We start from the raw sequence: 21287 nt of genomic DNA on the forward strand, positions 1-21287 counted from the left end.
GATAGGGGAACCCCCCAGGAAGGACAAGAATATCCTACCAGACCCAGAGGCTTCCCAAGCTTGTGGTCCGGCTCCCAGGGGGAGACCACCAGCCCCAGGCTTCGGGTCATTTGGAAAAAAAACAAACAGTTTCGCTGTGTAGGGAGAAACACAATCAAAAACTGAGGACCAAGGGGAAGGGTGGGGACTTAAAACAGCTGTCGATTGATTGTGTTTCCTGTAGGGAGGAGCCTCTCATCTCTCAGGTGTGCCGTCCTGGAAGATGACTTGAGAAAAAGAATTTATTTAATAAAAAAAATAAGACAACAGTAAAGTTAGCCCAATTTTTTTTTTATATTGTGAAAGATAATGTTAAGCCGAGTAAATTGATACCCAACATGTCACTCTTCAAAATTGTGCCCGCTCATGGAATGGCGACAAACTTTTTCCCTTTAAAATCTCCATAGGCGACGTTTAAAAAATTCTACAGGTTGCATGTTTTGAGTTACAGAGGAGGTCTAGGGCTATAATTATTGCTCTCGCTCTACCGATCACGGCAATACCTCACATGTGTGGTTTGAACACCACTTTCATATGTGGGCGGGACAGGGCACGTTTAAAATGATTTTTATTTTCTTACTTTAACTTTTATTTTTTTCACTGTTCTTTTAAAAAAAAAAAAATGGTGTCACTTTTATTCCTATTACAAGGAATGTAAAAATCCCTTGTAATAGAAAAAAGCATGACAGGTCCTCTTAAATATGAGATCTGTGGTCAGAGAGACCTCAGATCTCCTCATATTTACACTAAAATGCAATAAAAAAAAAAAAATGTCATTTGAAAAAATAAAAAATAAAAATAAAATGTCACTCTAAGAGCTATGGGCAATGACTTGAAGACAAGTGGGGGGGCTGCTCTATCTTCCCCTCACTCGTCTCCATGTCAGGCCAGGGACAGGTCCGGATCGCCGTTACCGACCTGGCTCCTAACTTTTTTAGCTGGCTCCTAGATTCCAAGCAAATTTGTCAAGCCCTGCCTTATACCCCTTACACAGTGACCCCTCTACGCTCCTGATTTCTCTAGAACTGTAGCCACCCAAGATACCCCCATCATTGCTACATCCTTTTCCCCTATACACCCTTGATATCCATCATTATCCCATCCACATAGTACCCCCTTTTCTAATGCAAATACAGTGCATGTGAACATTTGGCTATGTGCCCCTCACCAGCACTGCAACAAGGACTCACCCCTGTACCAAACACATCATTCAGGCAAAAGGAGGTGCAGAAGAGGAAGCGTCCATTCAGGCATCCCAAGCACAGTAGTACAAACAGTGCTGGCCAGCTGGGCACAGCATCCGCACTGCCATTTCCACAGGTAGGCTCTCAGTGCTGCCAGCTCAGCTGCAGCTCCTACTCCAGCTCCTACCCCGCGGGCCCCGAGTATACAAGCTGCCAGACAGCTGCCGGTCAGAGCGTCACTGGAGCTCCTGTCCCTTCCCTGCTGACTGAAGAATAGCAGGTATCGTACGGCACAGCATGGCGCGCTGGTGCCAGCCTGCTTTCTGTGTGTAACCACCATTCTCAGTGCCATCACGAGGCCCCCAATTTGCAGGCAACCTGTGCTCAAGGGGCAGCTGCTTTGGGTCCCACAATGACTGGGACCGTGGCAGCTGCCTCTGTTGCCAAGCGTTAAAGACGGACCTGAATAGGAAACAGGAGAGAAAAAGCTCCCAACATGTGAGCACCGCTGAGTACTGCAGCATGTGACCCCCTTGCCCCCCTCTTGGGATGCCACTGTTCAATTGAGGTGCACAGTATAATGTTGGGGGGGGCAGGACCCCCTCCCCCTGGTGACACCACTGGGTGAATCCTGGACAGATGGCAACCCTAGTGTGAATGGACCTTAAATAGGTGTTCCACCCCCCACAAAAAATTAAAAGTTAGCAGCTACAAATACTGCAACTGCTGACACTTACCTGTCCAGGGAGCCCTTGATATCGGCACCCCAGCCAATCTTCAGATCGTCTCTCAGGTGCTGCTGCTGCCATTCCTGATAAAGGAACCCTTTCAGCTTCACTGCTGGTTCCCTATTGCACATGCACAAAGAGCGCTGCGCTTTCTAATTGGCACCCCAGCCGACACCATTCCTGGTAAAGGAACCCGGCAGTAAAGCCTTTTTGCTTCACACCCGGTTCTCTACTGCGCATGCGCAGAGCATGCTGCTCTTTCTAATTGCTCCAGTGGCAGAGGAGGGGAACTGACCTTCAGAGAGTCTGTGCCGCAGCGCCGTCTCCAGAACTGGGGAATGGTACCTGTCAAAAACAGGTACCCATTCCCCTCTTCCCCCTCAAAGGTGCCAAATGTGGCACTGGAGAGGGGCAGGAGATGGATAAGTGGAAAGTTCCACTTTTGAGTGGAACTCCGCATTAAGAAGTTCAAAGCGTGAATTTCTCGAACTGGGAAGACAGCAATAAAATCCTGACAGGGGCTCTAATCCCTCTCCACTGTATCTAATACTAACAAAGTTCTCCCTTAAAAAGAGGCGTTTCCGTGGGAGCTCAGCTATTGAACCAATAAACTACCTAGCACTACATGAAGACATACAGCATCCATTCTATGTAATAAGAGTGAAGCTGTCTGCGCAAGATGATGACGTTCTCGGAAGCAACAGTTGGTTGCCATGACAACGGCCTGCCCTTCAGAAAGATGGCTGACCAGGAAGGCGCTGTAGGATTGGCAGGGATGTCTCATGGCAGGCGGGTGCCGGTAGCACCGGCCGTTTTATTCCATTCATCCTTGCCGCCCGCCGTAGATCTGGAGGCTTACAGTCAGCAGAATGAGGTCAGGGACTTCCACCGGCACAAGGGGAAGATGTACAGCCTGGAGCCCGCAGACACCGAGAGCTTCCGAACCGAACTCAACCTGCTGCTGGATCTACTCATCTCCCAGGACTACAGCAAGGGATCCCCGGGGATCGGAGAGGAGGTGTGTACCCCGGGCCTGCACACTGCATGCTGGGAGCAAAAGTCTATCACCTACTAAATCTTTGGGCCCATTCCCATCTTCTACCCAACCCTTATGGCTCCTTCACACATGACACTATTACTGCCACCCCTCTGAAAAGCTGCCAGCATTGGATTGCTTTTCAGAGGGCATTTGACAGGTGCTGAGCAGGCACTATAAGTCACCTCCTCACCGCCTGTTTTAACTCTTAAAATGCTGTTCCACTGCGCCACAACGGCATGCGTTACAGCACGGCCCTATTCATTTGAACGGGTCGCCTTTGGCAGAATGCAGCATGCCATTTCATTTTTGCCGCAGCCTCATGAAATACCGTGACTCAACCGCCTGCTTTTAACCCTCACCCGACCCGTTTCTCTGGTTGCATCTACACTACAGCGTTTTAAATCGCGGCCAGATTTGCAGCGGATCTGTCCGCGATTTGACAGCGCTGATGTATGAATGACAAAACGTGGAACTCGCATTTGAGATACCATTCATTTGAATGACCCCTCAAATCGCTGTGCGTGTCGGGCCGCGTGATAAAACGCACTGCAGTCACGGCAACCCACATCGTGGGATGCATGTCGCCCCAAAGTAGCTCTTGAACTATTTTTGGGTGAATATGTTTGCAGCATGTTCCATTGCGCGGCAGACCCACACAGCGAATTTGTGGTGTCATCGAATTGAATGGCATCTCAAATGCGAGTTCCACATCTTGTCATTCACACATCAGCGCTGTCAAATCGCCTACGGGTCAAAGCACTGTAGAGTGAATGCAGCCTTATGGTGGCCGTACACGTTCTGATTTCATTATCTGATGTGAGAGTCATTCAAAACAATCAAATCTGCAAACAGCCATGACATCCCTTCCAAATGATTTTAGATTGGATTCGATCAAATAAGCTGATCGGTCAGGGGTGGGAAAACGATTGACCATTTTGTATTGATCAGGAGTAACAGTGAGCTTGGGCTTGTTCGCACAGCCCACACGCAGAGCCCGCCAGGTAGTCAGCTCTGCGCTAATCACAGGCAGTGAGACATTGTCCCGATGCGCAGCTGCAGGGATCAGCAAATGTCTCACTGCCTGTGATTAGCGCAGCGCTGTGCCGACTTCCTGGCAGGCTCTGCACGTGAGCTGTGCAAACACGCCAGAGCTCATCCTTAATCAGGAGCACCAAGTTACTACCCTGTTTCCCCGATAGTAAGACACCCCCGATTGTAAGACGTATCGGGAGTTTCAGAGGGGTCGGCTAATATAAGCCGTACCCCGAAAGTAAGACATATAAGTCTTACTTTCGGGGAAACACGGGGGTATTGCCGCCTCCCTCTCATCTAGCTGCGCGCTGCCTCCTGCCCACGTCCGCACCGTCCCCCTCTCCATACGTCCCCGCGTCTGCCATTTCCCTCTGATCTTAATGAGCGCCGCCTCCTACCCACGCCTGAGCCGTCCCCCTCTCCATACGTCACCGCGCCGTCCCCTGCACTTGTCACTGCCGCCTCCTGCTTAAAATACGGTAACGCACACAGTATTAATCATACATCAGTAAAACATACACACTGGCATACTGGGGTATCTGCTGTATGTAACCCAGTGGGTATCAGCAGGTGTCACACTGGATTAAATACAGCAGGTGGTACTGCATCACACATAAATCCGTTTTATCTTCCAGTATTCCACTGTTCGTTCTTACCATTTTTCATTGTTTTACATGTTATGCAATGTTGTAACAAGACATTCTTGGCACTTCCTTTTATAAAACTGTTTTGTGGTGAATACAATACTGTTCAGGTTGTTAATAAATGTTAATTTTATGGTTAAAACAAAAAAATGACAATTTTTTTCCAATATAAGACATACCCCGAAAGTAAGACATAGTGGGGCTTTTGGGGATAAAAAGAAAGTAAGACACTGTCTTACTTTCGGGGAAACACGGTATGTTCATGAATATAATCACAAATTCTTTCAATTGGATTCTGAGATTACCTTAATTTAGGCTCCTGAAGCCGGCCATAGGCGGGTCGAAACTCAGCCGGTTCCTGCTGAACTAGACACATTTTGATCCGTCTACAGGCAGGATGGTTGTACTGAGGTTGATTGATCGACTTAAAGCAGAGCTCCAGCCACAAGTATACCCCCCCCCCCCCGACTGCTGACTATAAATATTAGGACCCTTGTCCTGGAATCCAGCCATGTTGGCACTGCATCAGCTCTTGGGTGCTGCCACTGGCATTTAAGCCTTTCTAACTGGCCCAGCGGAGGAAGGAGGAGGGGGGGCCGAACTTCTGGGGAACCTCGCCGCAGCCTGGTCTTTGGGAAGTGGGGATGGGTACCTGTCAAAACACTTGTTTGATCCCCCCCCCGAAAGGTGCCAAACATGCCACCGGAGGGGGAGGAAGCAAACAAGTGGAGCTCCACTTCAAAGCAATACTTTACCCATAACTGCCTGATAAAAATAAAAAAATGTTCTTTAGTAAGGAACATACATTTCGTGCTATCAAAATTTGTGTGCGCTGTAAATTGCCTATAGCATTGCTCCTGTTTCTTTCTTTTTGCTGAAGCCCCTGAATAGAAGTAAATCATAAAGCAGAACCATCGATTTAAGGGTTTCAAAAAACAGTTTGGTTCCAGGAATGCTGCGATATATAATTGTCCTCGACCAAACTGTCAAACCATCAAATGGTTGGTGTCATAACTGATCACTTGTGTAGCACCATGCCAGTTGCAGATCAAACCGAAGCAACTTCCTTGGCTGTAAAAGATTGATTGGGCATTTCTTGCCCCGGAAACCCCATGTATACAATGGGCATCCATATGTGCAGTGTGGGGGGGAGAATGCTTCAGCCACATATGATTGGCCATGGACAGTGACCATTCCCTCTGGTGGGTTCCGACTAGGATCCTAACACACATGAGCTTTCGTTTCCTTGTTGCCAGCTATGAAAGAAATAGATTAGAAAAGAAACGAAGTTAGTGTGCAATGAAAAAATAGACAAAATACATTTTTATACAGAGTGTTGTGATGCACTTCACTGCCTTGCAGCACTCCATGGTGCATACAGTTGAATAAAATGTATTTTTGTGACATTTCAATTAAGTTAGAGCGGAGCTCCATCTAAAAGGGAAAGCTCTGCCTCCACCCTTCCTCCTCCTCTCTGGTGCAACATTTGGAATCTTGTGGGGGGGGGGGGGGGGGGGATCAGGTGCCTAGTTTTGACAGGTACCCACTCTCACTTCCTGCTGAGTTTGCTGTGACAAACTCAGCCGAAAGTTCAGCCCCATTAACCGCTTCGCGACAGGCGCACGACGATGTACATCGGCAGAATGGCACGGGCAGGCAAATTGGCGTACAGGTACGTCCATTTAAAATTTCCCCCGTGCCATCGCATGCGCGCCGCTCGGGACCCCCGTGAGTCCGACCTCGGGTCCCGCAGACTCAATTGCAGCGGGGATACCCGCGATCGTCTCACGGGGAGGGAGAACGGGAAGATGCCAATGTAAACAGCATCTCCCCGTTCTGCCTAGCAACAAGTGACACATCTAAAATATGCCAAAAATGTCCAATGGGTCCACCATAATGTCGCAGTCACAATAAAAATCGCTGATCGCCGCCATTACTAGTAAAAAATAAAAAATAAAATGTATTAATAAAAATGCCATAAAACTATCCCCTATTTTGTAAACGCTATAACTTTTAGCACCAACCAATCAATAATCGCTTATTATAAAAATATGTAGAAGAATACGTATCGGCTTAAACTGAGGAAAAAGCAATTTTTTTATATATTTTTTGGGGATATTTATTATAGCAAAAAATAAAAAATAATGCGTCTTTTTTTTCAAAATTGTTGCATTTTTTTTGTTTATAGCGCAAAAAATAAAAACCGCAGAGGTGATCAAATACCACCAAAAGAAAGCTCTATTTGTGGGAAAAAAAGACGTAAATTTTGTTTGGGAGCCACGTCGCACGACCGCGCAATTGTCCGTTAAAGTGTCACAGTGCCGAAACACAAAAAGGGGCCTGGTCTTAAGCCAGTAAAATGGTCTGAGGCTTAAGTGGTTAAGAAAGCACAGTAAGGAACTGGTGGTGGAGCTGCAAGGCTTCACTGCCGGTTTCCCTTACCCAAGATGGCAACACCGGCAATGACAGGCAATTCCAGAATCGGCTTGGACGAGGACACCGCAGGATCCCTGGACGAGTTAGTGACCTAATAGTAAAAGTCAGCAGCTACAGTATATGTAGCTGCTGACTTTTATGCAGAGAGCTTTCACACATATGCAAATGAACTGAACCATCAAAGATGGTGAAACCAGTAATGGGGGGGGGGGGGGGGCTAGCAGTAAGGGGACTGAGGTTCCCCTTTAAGAACTAATGCAGGTGTTGGTGAATTCGTAGGCCCATTTCACATGTGTGGACCATTCAGATCCGCCTGTCAGTTTTTACAGGCGGATCTGACCGGTCGCTCCATTGCCACTATGGAGCATCGGATGTTGACATGACATGTCCACTGACATCCGATCCGCAAAATCCAGCCAGATGGATGTCCTATTTTCCATCCATATGGCGGATCGGATGAAACCGGACAGGCATTCCGGAAATTATCCGATCCCTCCCAAAAGGTAGAGCGGACTCTCTGACAGGTCCGTTCCTGCCCAGAGTGCAGAGACAGATTTGTCATCCGCCGGCACAGCGGGGATCAATGGAACGATCCCCGCTGAGCAAGTGGAGGAGTTAAAACGGACAGCCCCATGTGAAAGGGGCTTTAAAATGTAACTAAAAGATATTTTTATCAGTTTTGGCTAAATTGGAGAGGGATTGGAACCTTGTCAGTTTTTTATTTTTCATTAGAGAGAGTCACCCTCTCTATTTGTCTTGTTTATTATTATCAAAGGTGAAAGTAAAAGAAAATCTAAAATTTTGGGTTGACATCAGAACAGTAATCTTCCAATAGTGAAATGTGGGGATTCTCTCACTGTTTTGGGTATAGGACAAGAAGTGAAGTAAAATCTCCCCTATGGTATAACCCCTGTCCATTTTTTACCATCTTTATAACACTCCCTTAAGCCTAGTACGCACTGCTAGTTTTTTTTTTTTTTCAATCCAGCGGACTGAGTGAAAAAAACTGACAGCTGAAATTGGAGCCACTGTACTAACACTTCAATGTTAGTACAACGAACTTCCCTGTTATTTTTATTTATGTTCTGATAGGGAGACGGGGGGGGGGGGGGGGGGTGGCACATCGCTGCAGTGTGAAAAGTCACACTTGAATGAATGGGGGCTGGTTTTCAGTCGCTTGGCAAAGGCTATTTCTAGAGATAAAGCGCCTGAAAACCGCCTTAGTGTGAAAGGGGTCTTAGCTGGAGCAATTCTGTGTTTAAAGCGGAACGCTCTTTCAAAAAATTTAGCAATGTTGAGTTATCTGAATAACATAATATCTGAATAGCTGGCAATCTTGTTTTAGGGTGCTAAGATCCTGTATTTGCAAATGCAGGATTTTTGTGTGGATTTAGTATGTGCAGACAGGTTACCTCCTGTAGTTCTAAAATATACCGATAGGTCAATTATATGTGTTATGTAAAATTTTTAACCAGTCTGGGGATTTGAAATTCACAGTGGCTTAATCTCCTTGCTGTACCTCTCGGCGTGTACAGACAAGTCGCATTCTAATTGGTCAGCACCATCACATGGACGACGCTGATCAATCAGAATCTGTGTAACTCTTCCTGTCAGCACTGTGAGGAGAGGTGAGAAAGCCAGGAAGATTTCAAATTGCCGGACAGGTGAGGTGGCGTTGCAGTCCCTGACAGAGCAAGATCATGGGAGCACAGTACAGCGGGACTCGGGTGGGGGGGGGAGGGTGTTGAGGGGTCCAGTGTAAGGTCATCTTAGAGATTTTCTGTAAGACCCCTTTCACACTGGGGCACTTTGCACTCCTCCAATGTCATACTAAGGCAGGGTACTGTGATTTTCTCAGAAAGCTACTGTATGTACAGCACCCTGTTGGCTGCTCCTAACAGCTATGATCTGGCTGACTTGTATAGACTGGGTCTAAAAAAATAAAAAAAGTTTTATTTTAAACAATTTCATTAGCATGCTGATGAGGGGGAAATGGGAGGAACCAGGGAAGACAAAATGTAAGCAGATTAAAGTCCAGCTTTAAAGTGGGAGTAAACTCCCTTCCATATTTACCTATAAGAAAGCTTATAATAAGACTTGCCTATAGGGGATTTAAATATCTCCTAAACGCGCATCGTTTAGGAGATATTTACTTTAGCTGCAGCTGGTGACGTCGCCGGCACATGCGCTGTTCCTTAAGGCTCCATTCACACAGGGGCAACACGACTTGTAGGCGACTTGAGTCAGGCAACTTGGACACGACTTGAGTTAAGATCACAGCGCGACTTGGGACGACTTCAAAACGACTTGTGATGACTTCAAGCGCGACTTGGGACGACTTACAAGTCGCCCCAGGCCAGGCGACTTTTGCCGTGGCCAAGCAGAGAATGAGCTCAAGGGGGAACTCCACGCCAAATTTCTGAAAAAAATTTGGTGTGGGTTCCCCCTCCGAGAGCATACCAGGCCCTTAGGTCTGGTATGGATTCCAAGGGGAACCCCCTACGCCGAAAAAACGGCGTGGGGGTCCCCCCCAGATCCACACCAGACCCTTATCCGAGCACGCTACCCGGCCGACCAGGAAAGGGGGTGGGGACAAGCGGGCGCCCCCCCCCTCCTGAGCCGTACCAGGCCGCGTGCCCTCAACATGGGGGGGTGCCTTGGGGGAGGGAGGGCGTGCGCCCCCCCACCCCAAAGCACCTTGTCCCCATGTCGATGAGGACAAGGGCCTCTTCCCGACAACCCTGGCCGTTGGTTGTCGGGGTCTGCGGGCGGGGGGCTTATCGGAATCCGGGAGCCCCCTTTAATAAGGGGGCCCCCGGATACCGGCCCCCCACCCTATGTGAATGAGTATGGGGTACAATGTACCCCTACCCGTTCACCTGTGAAATAAAGTACAAAAAAAAAAACACAACACACAAGATAAAAATAATTTATTGCACAGCTCCGGGGGTCTTCCGTCTTCGGGGGTCTTCTCGCCGGACTCCTCCGCTATCTTCTTGTAGCTCTTTTGCTAGCGGAGGAGTCCGGCTTTCTTCCGCGCCGCCGGCCTCTTCTCCCGACTTCGGGGGTCTTGTCCCCCTCTTCGGTTCTTCTGCCGGGCCACCGCGCCTTCTTATAGCTCTTTTGCAGGCGGTGGCCCGGTCTTCTGTCGCCGCCGTCACCGCCGCCGCCTTCCGTTCTTCTCCTTCTTCTTCTCCTGGAGATGTTGACTCGACGAGCTCTCCGGCCACAATGCCAGGGACGCGCTCCGCTGCCACTTATATAGGGACAATGGGGCGGTGTCACATGGGTTGATGTCACATGGGTTGGTCACATGGGTTGATGTCACATGGTAAGGGGGCGGGGTCACCATGTGACCAACCCATGTGACATCAACCCATGTGACACCGCCCCATTGTCCCTATATAAGTGGCAGCGGAGCGCGTCCCTGGCATTGTGGCCGGAGAGCTCGTCGAGTCAACATCTCCAGGAGAAGAAGAAGGAGAAGAACGGAAGGCGGCGGTGGTGACGGCGGCGACAGAAGACCGGGCCACCGCCTGCAAAAGAGCTATAAGAAGGCGCGGTGGCCCGGCAGAAGAACCGAAGAGGGGGACAAGACCCCCGAAGTCGGGAGAAGAGGCCGGCGGCGCGGAAGAAAGCCGGACTCCTCCGCTAGCAAAAGAGCTACAAGAAGATAGCGGAGGAGTCCGGCGAGAAGACCCCCGAAGACGGAAGACCCCCGGAGCTGTGCAGTAAATTATTTTATCTTGTGTGTTGTGTTTTTTTTTTTGTACTTTATTTCACAGGTGAATGGGTAGGGGTACATTGTACCCCATACTCATTCACATAGGGTGAGGGGCCGGTATCCGGGGGCCCCCTTATTAAAGGGGGCTCCCGGATTCCGATAAGCCCCCCGCCCGCAGACCCCGACAACCAACGGCCAGGGTTGTCGGGAAGAGGCCCTTGTCCTCATCGACATGGGGACAAGGTGCTTTGGGGTGGGGGGGCGCACGCCCTCCCTCCCTCAAGGCACCCCCCATGTTGAGGGCACGCGGCCTGGTACGGCTCAGGAGGGGGGGGCCGCCCACTCGTCCCCACCCCCTTTCCTGGCCGGCCGGGTAGCGTGCTCGGATAAGGGTCTGGTGTGGATCTGGGGGGGACCCCCACGCCGTTTTTTCGGCGTAGGGGGTTCCCCTTGGAATCCATACCAGACCTAAGGGCCTGGTATGCTCTCGGAGGGGGAACCCACGCCAAATTTTTTTCAGAAATTTAGCGTGGAGTGCCCTCTTGAGAGCTGATAATTCTGTCAGAGTCGCCTCCGTATAGACGGAGATCCGACTTGGAGGCGATCTCCATTGAAATCAATGGGTACCGGTCGCCTACAAGTCGGATAGAAGTAGTACAGGAACCTTTTCTGAAGTCGGAGCGACTTCAGTAGTGTGCATTAAAACGGCTCTCATTCACTTACATTGCTTTTTAAATGTTGTCCGACCTGAGGCGACTAGGGGCGACCTGAAGTCGGATCAGGAGTTGCCCCTGTGTGAATGGGCTCTAAGAGTCATGCCTTAAACAGCGACTTCCGCGCACGTCGCTGGCTCGGCAGTTCATATCGCCGAAGACTGCTTAGAGATGGAAGCACCCTAAGTGGTAACAGTGCACCCGGAGGGCTTAGTTCTCGGGTAAGTCTGTCATTATGTGCTAGTATGCAACTTTATTTATTTTTTTATTTTTTTTTTTTATTTTTTTTTTTAATGATGTAGTTTACTATTTTTTTTTGTTTGTTTGTCTTTAGGAGGTTTGTGCCTTACTAGTTCAAGCTTGTCATCTTGTGCAACTCAACCAAGAACATCTTGTCAGCAAAGTTTGCCAACTTATACACTATCTGCTTAACAGACTACAGGTAAGAAACACTTTGCATCAAATAGTACACTAACACATGCCTACCGTTGGTAGTTGTAAACCCAATCAATAAATCTAATTATAGCTTAAAAATGTTGCAGCGATGTGCAGCTGATGCTGGGGCTGGTGCATGTAAACAGAAAGTGGCTGAAGGAGGCTGCAGGCAATCAGAAGCATTGAGAAAAAAAAATGGAAAAAGGTGAAAAACCTATTTTTGGGGAAAATGTAATTGTTTATAATGTACAGTGCCTTAGCTCTAAGGGGTCTGTTGTCACATGAGATTGATTTTCACCCAAGGTTCACATATCTCTTACGTTGGCTTTTATTAGAAAATGGAAAATGTTTATAAATCGACCCCTTAAGTTATATGTGAAGCTTTACATTTTAAAACAACCAAATTTAAATAATATATGTGAGGGGTGTGTCCAAGATGGCCACCTGAACGGCTGCATATCTTTGAGCTCTGCTGGCAAGCACTTATTTTAGCCTCCTTCTAGACTTCTCTATCATCCGTGACTGAGGGATTCCACTCGGATGAGACGCTGCTCTTCCAGGACATCAGCTGGCAGGGGGAAAAGGCTCTGATTCCCGCCGCCTGAGGAAATACAGACCCCCTCTCCTCCTGCCTGTGTTGAGGACCGCGCCATGAGGACGATCAACATGGCATCACAGACGGAGCTGCTGGAGCTGGACGCCTCTATTCACTCGAGCTTTGTTGCAGACATTATGTCGACGATTGCCCTATGCCAGTCCACACTCACCGCGAAGATTGAGGCAGTGCATCTGGACATGGGCATCATGAGGCAGGTCGTGGATAAGCTCCGGTCCCGTGTTAGTGTCGGAGCAGCGTGTGAGTCACACGGAGGAAAATGTCTCTCTGAGCATTCCTCTGCTCTCTGCACACTACAGACTAAACTAAAAGCCCTGGAATTTAAAGCAGACGATGCAGAAAACCACAACAGAAGAAATAAACATTTTCTGTAGTGGAGGGTACTAACCCCACAGTCTTTGTGGAGGATCTCGGGGTCTCCCCCCACATACCCTTATCCTACGGCTCCTAAATTCCTGGGACAAGGATGAAGTGCTCCGGGCCGCCAGAGTTCAGGCAGATGTCCGTTACCAAAATAGCAAGCTGCTGATTTTCCTGGACTACTACATTGAGACACAGAAGCTCAGGAAATCCTTTTAACCAGGTGAAGGATGGCGCTGTGGGCACGCAACATTCGTTGGTGTCCTGTTCCCTGCTTGTCTACAGGTCCAAGATGTAGAGGCGGTTCGCTTCTCCGCCTCCCCGTGTGAGGCTTCAGCCTGGGTGGATACCCTGACTGGTGGGAAGGGGAAGTACCCTGCCTCCTACTTATTCTCCTGGATCCCTGATCATTTTGATACTTGAGGGGGGTCTCTCTCTCTCGCTTCATTCTCTTTCTCTTTCTCATTCTCTTTGGTACGCTGCTGTTTGTGGAGGTGTCACTCCTATATAATTTAGCACCATTGTGCCCCTGCTTGTGTTTTTTGTTGACTAAACGTTACTGTATTGATTCTTCTACCTGTTCCAGTCTTCTACATGGTCTTACCCCAAAGAGAACATATTGCAAGTACATTTGTGTGCTATCTGACTGCCAGCATCTCTACTGTTCTGTAGGGGCTTTTCCACATGAGCCTATCCACCTGGCTCATGTTTTAAGTGTGTGTGTGTGTATATATAATATATATTCTCCGTTCCGGGTCAACTGTCTCCTGCTCAACCCCTTTGGAGCAACCCTGGACTCCCTTATTTCCCTACCATTCAGGACCCTTAGTTATGGGCGTGATATGGGATCAAGACCATTGGGGACATCATGCCCATGGGTGCCCTCCTAAATTTATCACAATAGTCTCAGAAGTCCAATCTACCAGGCTGGATGCTGTTCTGATATTTCCAGCTGCCACTCAGTTCCCTCTGACTCCTTTTCTCACAGCTGATCCCATTGAGGACCTTTTAGCTCCTGGGCACCTAGATAAACCACTATCAACCTATCAACATTGTATAGTGCTCTCCTTGGTACTAATATGCCTGGAATGGGAAAAAAAATGGGAATACTGGAAGGAGGATATTCCCGACAGAGAGGACTGGGATGGTAACCTAGAGCAAGGTCCCAAGCTTGTAATTTCACCCCAAGATAAACAAATCCAGGTTAAGTTTCTGCACTGGGTCTGTTATACTCCCTGTAAGGCTGCAGAGAATGTTTTCTGAATGAGATCCTATCTGTCCCCACTGTCAACTCCAACCTGGTTCCTATATACATATGTTCTGGGAATGCCCATCCGTAATGGCATACTGGAAGGCGGTCTTTGCTGAAATCGACCTCTGGTTAGAACTTGCTCTGCTACCTTATTGTTGTATTGTTCATGTTGCATAGTAGGTGAGGTTGAAAAAAGACACAAATCCAAGTCCAACCTATGTGTGTGATTATATGTCAGTATTACATTGTATATCCCTATATGTTGTGGTCGTTCAGGTGCTTATCTAATAGTTTTTTTTGAAACTGTTGATTCTCCCCGTTGAAGCCACCGCCTGTGGAAGTGAATTCCACATCCTTGCCTCTCTTACAGTAAAGAACCCTCTACGCAATCTAAGGTTAAACCTCTTTTCTTCCAATCTTAATGAATGGCCATGTGTTTTTTAAATTGAAATCCTATCCCCTCTCAAGCGTCTCTTCTCCAGAATAAGTTCAGTGCTCATAACCTTTCTTCATAACCAATATCCTCCAGTCCCTTTTATTAGCTTTGTTGCCCTTCTGTACTTGCTACATTTCCAGGACATCCTTCCTGAGGACTGGTGCCCAGAACTGGACAGCATACTCCAGGTGAGGCCAGACCGGAGTCTTGTAGTCTTGAATTAATCCCCTTTTTAATTCATGCCAATATTCTGTTTACTTTGTTAGGCTCAGCAATGGCATGCAATGCCAAGCTGCTGCTATCATCTACTAGGACCCCCAGGTCCTTCTCCATCCCTGATTTCCCCCAGAGGTTCTCTCCCCAGTGAATAGATTGCATTCATATTTTTTCCACCAAAATGCATTATTTTACATTTAATTCCCAGGGATGTATTTTGGCCCTTTTTTAAATATTGGTGCTACATTGGAGAAAAGCCAATCAGCTGGTACCATTCCAGTCAGTAGACTGTCAGTAAAAATTAGCAACAGTGGTCTGACAATTACTTGATTGAGTTCCCTAAGGACCCTTGGGTGCAAGCCATTTGGTCCCAGTGACTTATTAACATTAAGTTTCCAAGTCTATTTCTATTTTTAATTCTGTCCTCTGCTAGCCATGAGGGTGCTTCCTGTGATGTGTCATGAGGATAAACACTGCAGTTTTGGTTACTGAAGTCCCCCCGATTCCCTTGTGAAGACTTAGCCCTTGTACACACGGTCGGAGATTCCGACAACCAAATCCGTCGGCTTTTGTCAGACAGATTTTGTCCGAAACTGTTGCATACACACGGTCGGACAAAGTTGTTGGAAAATCTGACGTGATTACGTTATTTCGTTACGACGGGACTACGTTCACGCTAGTAGCCAATAGCTTTGGTGTAGGAATTTGATCTGAGCATGCGTGGCACTTTGTCCGATCGGAATTCTCTACACATGATCAGAGTATGTCCGATCGGAGCATTTTGTCTGAAAATTTTACCAACAAGTTGGAAAAGTTGGTCCGTCGGATATTCCGACGGAAACAGTCCGATGTAGACCACACACAGTTGGAATATCCGACAAAACGGTCCGATCGGACACATTCCGTCGGAATCTCCGACCGTGTGTACAAGGGCTAAGGAGAATGAATTCAATACCTTTGCTGTCTCCTTACCCTCTGTAACCAGATTTCCTTCCTCATTCTTTATGGGCCAATATGGTCTGTCCTCCCTTTTTTACTGTTTATATACTTAAATAATTGCGTGTCTTTCGTGTTCTATTTTAGCTGCCCTAATTGTTCCCTTGCATTTCTTGTTGCAAGTTTGGTAAAGTCTGCTTATGATGATCCCTCAGCCTTGTATTTTTATTTTTGAAGGCCTTTTCCTTTACTTTTTTATGCATTTTTACATTGAAGTTAAGCCATCCAGGACTTTTGTTCGCTCCTTCTTTTTTTTTTTTTTTTTGCATATGTATTGCCCAATGGGATGCACTGGCTAATTCCCTTATTTAATATGCTCTTAAAGAAAACCCATCTCTCCTCCGTGTGCTTTGTTCCTAAGATTTTATCCCAATGTATATCGTCTAGCAAGGTTTGTAGTTTAGGGAAGTTTGCTCTTTTGAAATTCAATGTATTTGTATTCCCTTTATGTTTTATTTGTGTGATATAATTTTTTTTTTTTTTTTTTACTGAAGCTAATTGACCAGTGATAGTGTTTCCTAAATTGCCTCTTATTTCCACATCCGTGATCAGGTCTGTATTGTTGGTAATCAGTAGGTCTAGTAACGCTTTGTTTCTAGTTGGTGCGTCTACCATCTGACCCATGAAATTGTCTTGCAAGACATTTAGGAACTGGCGAGCCTTAGACGAATGCGCGGTTCCTTCTGCCCAGTCTGTCTGGATAAGTAAAAATCCCCCATTTTTATTATGACGCTTCCCATCCTTGCTGCCAATCCAAATTGTGATGGATCAGTCTTCCCCCCTCCTCCCTCAGGTTAGGTGGCTTTATAGCATACTCTCAGTATTTTCCCCTTAGTTTCATCCCTTTGGAGTTCTCCTCCATAGCTCCCTTAGTGATGTCATCACTTTGTACATTAGTCTTGGTATACAGGCGTACCCCTCTCCCTTTTTTACCCTCTCTATCCCTGCGATAAAGGGAATACCCTTGAATGGTTGCCAGCCAATCATGAGAGCTGTTGAACCAGGTCTCTGTAATTTCCACAAAATCTAAATCCTCCTCGTACAACAGTATCTCTAGTTCACCAATGGCAGGAGCCTGGGGGACAAGATGGGAGAACATGTTGCGTAGTTTAGACTGGTCACATAATGTCCTCTTATTGGGTGTTCCAAGATTGCAAATAGGACTTGTTACTATACTTACCTCGGGTTTATGTACCCAATCTCACACTAACCGTCTGTGAACTTAGAGGCGGGAATCCTGGGGTCCTACTCTGCATTGAGTAACCTAGTGTTTAGATGCCCAAAAGCACATTCAGAAATGACCACCTCCGTGCGAACGATGGTCTGCGTGTGGGAACATATGTCAGTTAAGCTTAACAAGGCCAATACCATCTCTCCATACACACCATGGGGCAACCCTAAGCTATGTCACTTGCTGACCGTCCCTGACCCGGCTCTCTGGGCTTGGTATGATATCATAAATACAACACATTATGCCGGAGGGCACACTGGCTGTCATTTGACTCCCTACGAGACTCCTTTCAGCTCCCATCCAGAATGCTGTTCCGATACCTCCAGCTACGCCATGCAGTACATGCACAATTCCCCCTAGGATTTTCCCTTAACTCGCATAGGGTGGAGAGTTTCCTGATCTCCAACAACGTAGATCGCATTCTCTTCTCATTATACCTGCGGAGATCCTGTGAGGAGTCTGGCAGTGAGACTAAATTATTTCAGAAGTGGAAAGAGGATATATCTGCCTTGAAGGATGATGACTGGGAGGAAGGGATCCAAAAATATATCCCCTTAATGATTTCTACTAGAGATAGATTCATTCAACTCATTCATACACAGAGTGTACTATTACCCCCACAAAGACTAGCGAGAATGTACCCTACACGATCTGACAGATGCCCAAAATGTACCACTGAAATGGGCACCACCTTCCATGTGGTTTGGTCCTGCCCCCTCATAGAAGAGGTCTGGTTAGATGTAGTCACTATGATCAACTCAGTTGAAGACTTGTTGATTTTAGGTTTCTACGCTAGGAAAACTATTCTACTTCATTGGAAGCAACCAGAACCTCCCACCGTCTCACAATGGAGAGCCATGGTTGACTCTATACTACCGTTATACAAACTCACATATATGAGTCGGAAATGTTCGAAAGAATTTGAGAAGATATGGGGTTAACTGGACTAAGAGCTGAACAATGAAGATAGGCTGAGGATCCCATGAGGTCAAGGAGAGCAAGGGAGGGGGAATGGAGCCTTGGGCGATTGATTTGCCCCCCCCTTCTTTGTGGTGTACTCCTCTGTCATCTCCCGTACCCCCCCCCCCTCTACCACCCATTGCTAATCTCCTGTCCCCTACGGTCTCCTCCGCCAGTACAGGAAGATCAATATCGTCTATTGTCAGACCTAGAAATTGACTGCAATATAGATGACTAAATGTGTAACTTGAAACCCACACAATTTAACGTTGGTTCCTTTTCAACAGATTACTAACGGTGTCATTTTATACTTTTTACCTATAGTACTATGACTTGGAAGATTGTACACTGTAATTTTGTGCTTTAAAATATGTAAACTGCAATGTTAATTTGTACGTCATGTTTCTTCTCTTGGAGACAAAAACTTATCTGTTAATAAAATAAAATGTAATAAAAAAAAAAAAAAAAAAAAAGCCCCTCCTAACTTTTCGGCCATCTTCACTCCCAACAGATCTGCACCCTCCTCGTTTAGGTGCAGTCCGTCCCTTCTATATAACTGGTGACCGTCTGATAAGTCGGCCCAGTCTTCCAGGAATCCAAACCCCTCCCTACTACGCCAGCTACTCAGTTTACTTTCCTAATTTCCCTCTGCCTTTCTGGTGTGGCTTAAGGTACCGATAGTACTTCTGAGAATACTACCTTGGAGGTCCTTTTTCTACAATTTAGCTTCTAAGTCCCTAAAATCATTCTTTGGGACACTCTATCTGACTTTGTCATTGGTGCCAACATGCACCATAACAGCCCGGTCTTCCCCAGCCCCTCCCAGTAATCTGTCCACCAGATCCATGATGTACCGAACACGAGCGCCCAGTAGACCACATACAGTTTGGCGCTTCAGGTATTTGTCACAGATTGCCCTCTCTATCCTTCTAAGAATTGAGTCCCCTACCACCAGAATCTGTCTTTCCTTTCCCTTCGCCCCCCCCCCACTCTTACTGGAGGAGTTCTTCCCCTGGCATCTAGTGGTGTCCCTCGGCTCCAGCAGTGCTGGTCTCTGACTGGTTTCACCAATATCACTCAATGGAGCATACTTATGGGGATGTTCCAGCCCAGGATCAGCCTCCTTGGCACTTTCTCCTGTAACCTTCCTAACGGTTGCCCATCTTCTCTTTTCTAGTGCCTGCACCTCTTTGTCTTCACCTGCCTCTGTGCTGGCGCCTGCTGGGTCTGTTCCCGGCTCTCCTTTAGTATGGAGGGTCTTCTCAATGCTGACAGTTGCTGCCCTAGGTTCAGAACCTGGGCTTCCAGAGAAACAATGTACTAACATTTTGCACAGCAGTATTTGCCAACAATCAGATGATCAAGGAATGCATACATGCCGCAAAGATGTACACGAGTCGCAGCTCCACACCCACTGAGCATCGTACCTACTAATTTAATAAGGATTGGGTATTATACCCTGTCTAAATGAACTAACTAGCTTCCTGACAATTATGCCCCGTACACACGAGCGGATTTTCCATCTGAAAAATCTTGGATGGTTTTTCCGACGGAATTCAGCTCAAGCTTGGCTTACATACACACTGTCACACAAGTTCTCTGAACTTTCAACCGTTAAGAACGCGGTGACTTACAACACTACGAGGAGCCAAGGAAATTAAGTTCAATGCTTCTGAGCATGCGTGTTGTTTTTTGCGCATTGGAATTGCATACAGACGAACGCATTTTCCGAAAAATAGAGAACCTGCTCTCAGTCTTTTTTGCTGGTGGAATTTCCACTTGTGTGTACAGGACATAATTCTCAACAATACACATGTACTCGACAATATAATACACAGGTACTGGCAGCTCACATGCACTCACAATATACAGGTACACACAATACTCGGATACTAACGATCCACACAACACTCAGGTACTCGCACACATTGTCAGTCAGGTTTTGTAGTTTGTCTGTGTCACTTTGCACAGCCTCACCTTGTAATCTGACACTAGTAGTCAGTCAGTCACCTTCAGTGCCGTTGCTTCACTGATCGGTCTCATACTCTCTCCCATGGTCTGCAGTTCACTTGCCCACCCTCTCCCTGTCTGCCTTCCACCTCTTGGTCCCACTGGATGTCCTCCCGCCTCCTCTGTCTGCGTCTGTGGGGTGATCACTGTCCTCAGTACCCCCTCTCTCTCACCACGATGTTCTGCTGTGCTGTAGGTCCCTGGGTCATCCGCTGCTGCTCTCGTTCGTGAGGGGTCCAGTCGTGGGTTTGCGCAACAATTAGACAAGCCTGGGAAATACTGGGAGAATACAGTCTGGTCAGATGAGACCAAAATTGAACTCTTTGGATACCATAATACATACCACATTTGGAGGTCAAATGGCACTGCACATCACCCCATACACACCATACCAACAATGAAGTTTGGAGGTGGGAACATCATGGTGTGGGGCCATTCCTTAGCATATGGTACTGGCAAACTTCATGCCATTGAAGGAAGGATGAATGGAAAAATGTACCAAGACGTTCTTGATAAAAAAAATATCTCCTGCCACCTACCAGAATGATGAAGATGAAATGAGGGTGGACATTTCAGCAAGACAATGATCCCAAACACAAAGCCAAGAAAACTGTCAGTTGGTTTGAATGAATGAATGAAATACTTGTATAGTGCACAATGCGAACTGAATCGCCTCTAGGCGAGAAAATTTCAAAGACAGAAAATAAAGCTGCTAGAATGGCCCAGTCAATCGCCTGACTTGAATCCAATAGAAAATCTATGGAAAGAACTAAAGATCAGAGTTCATAGAAGAGGCCCACAGAACCTTCAAGTATTGAAGACAAAATCTATGCGACTAGTTTCTTCATACAGGAGGCGTCTTGAAGCTGTCATTACCAACAAAGCATTTTGTACGAAATATTAAATAAATTTAGCATGTTCAATACTTTTTCCCTGTGTCATTCCATTTTATTACTCTTAACTTAAATTCTGAACGTATTTGTTTTGGTTTCTTTGTATGTATGGCTTGCATGGGTTGTTACATGTGATGAAAATTTCATGTCAATAGCACCTTTTAGAATCATATTTTACCTAGATAAATGTTGACGTGATCAATACTTATTTTACTGTGTGTGTGTGTGATAATATATTTAGAGGTGCACGGAAAAAAAAAGCTGATACCCATTGCAGTAGTGTCATCATGACACTCTCAGTCCTCCTCCTACCCTAGATCTCCATGTGTCACGGAGCTGAATT

The 21287-nt window shown here is 46.8% G+C and overlaps 1 protein-coding gene across 1 annotated transcript in view; it reads left to right on the forward strand.

The window, feature by feature from the left end:
- The first annotated feature begins 2615 nt into the window (after window positions 1-2615).
- Window positions 2616-21287, forward strand: part of HEATR6 (HEAT repeat containing 6) — a 116183-nt gene continuing 97511 nt past the window's right edge. The window contains exons 1-2 of the mRNA XM_077481143.1: window positions 2616-2969; window positions 11874-11981. Coding sequence (XP_077337269.1) covers window positions 2631-2969; window positions 11874-11981 — 447 coding nt within the window. The 5' untranslated portion in view covers window positions 2616-2630. The remainder of the gene's footprint in view (window positions 2970-11873; window positions 11982-21287) is intronic.

Source organism: Lithobates pipiens, unplaced genomic scaffold (assembly GCF_037356315.1).
Source record: "Lithobates pipiens isolate NorthernLeopardFrog02 unplaced genomic scaffold, aLitPip1_a1.2 Scaffold_16, whole genome shotgun sequence".
NCBI lineage: Eukaryota > Metazoa > Chordata > Amphibia > Anura > Ranidae > Lithobates > Lithobates pipiens.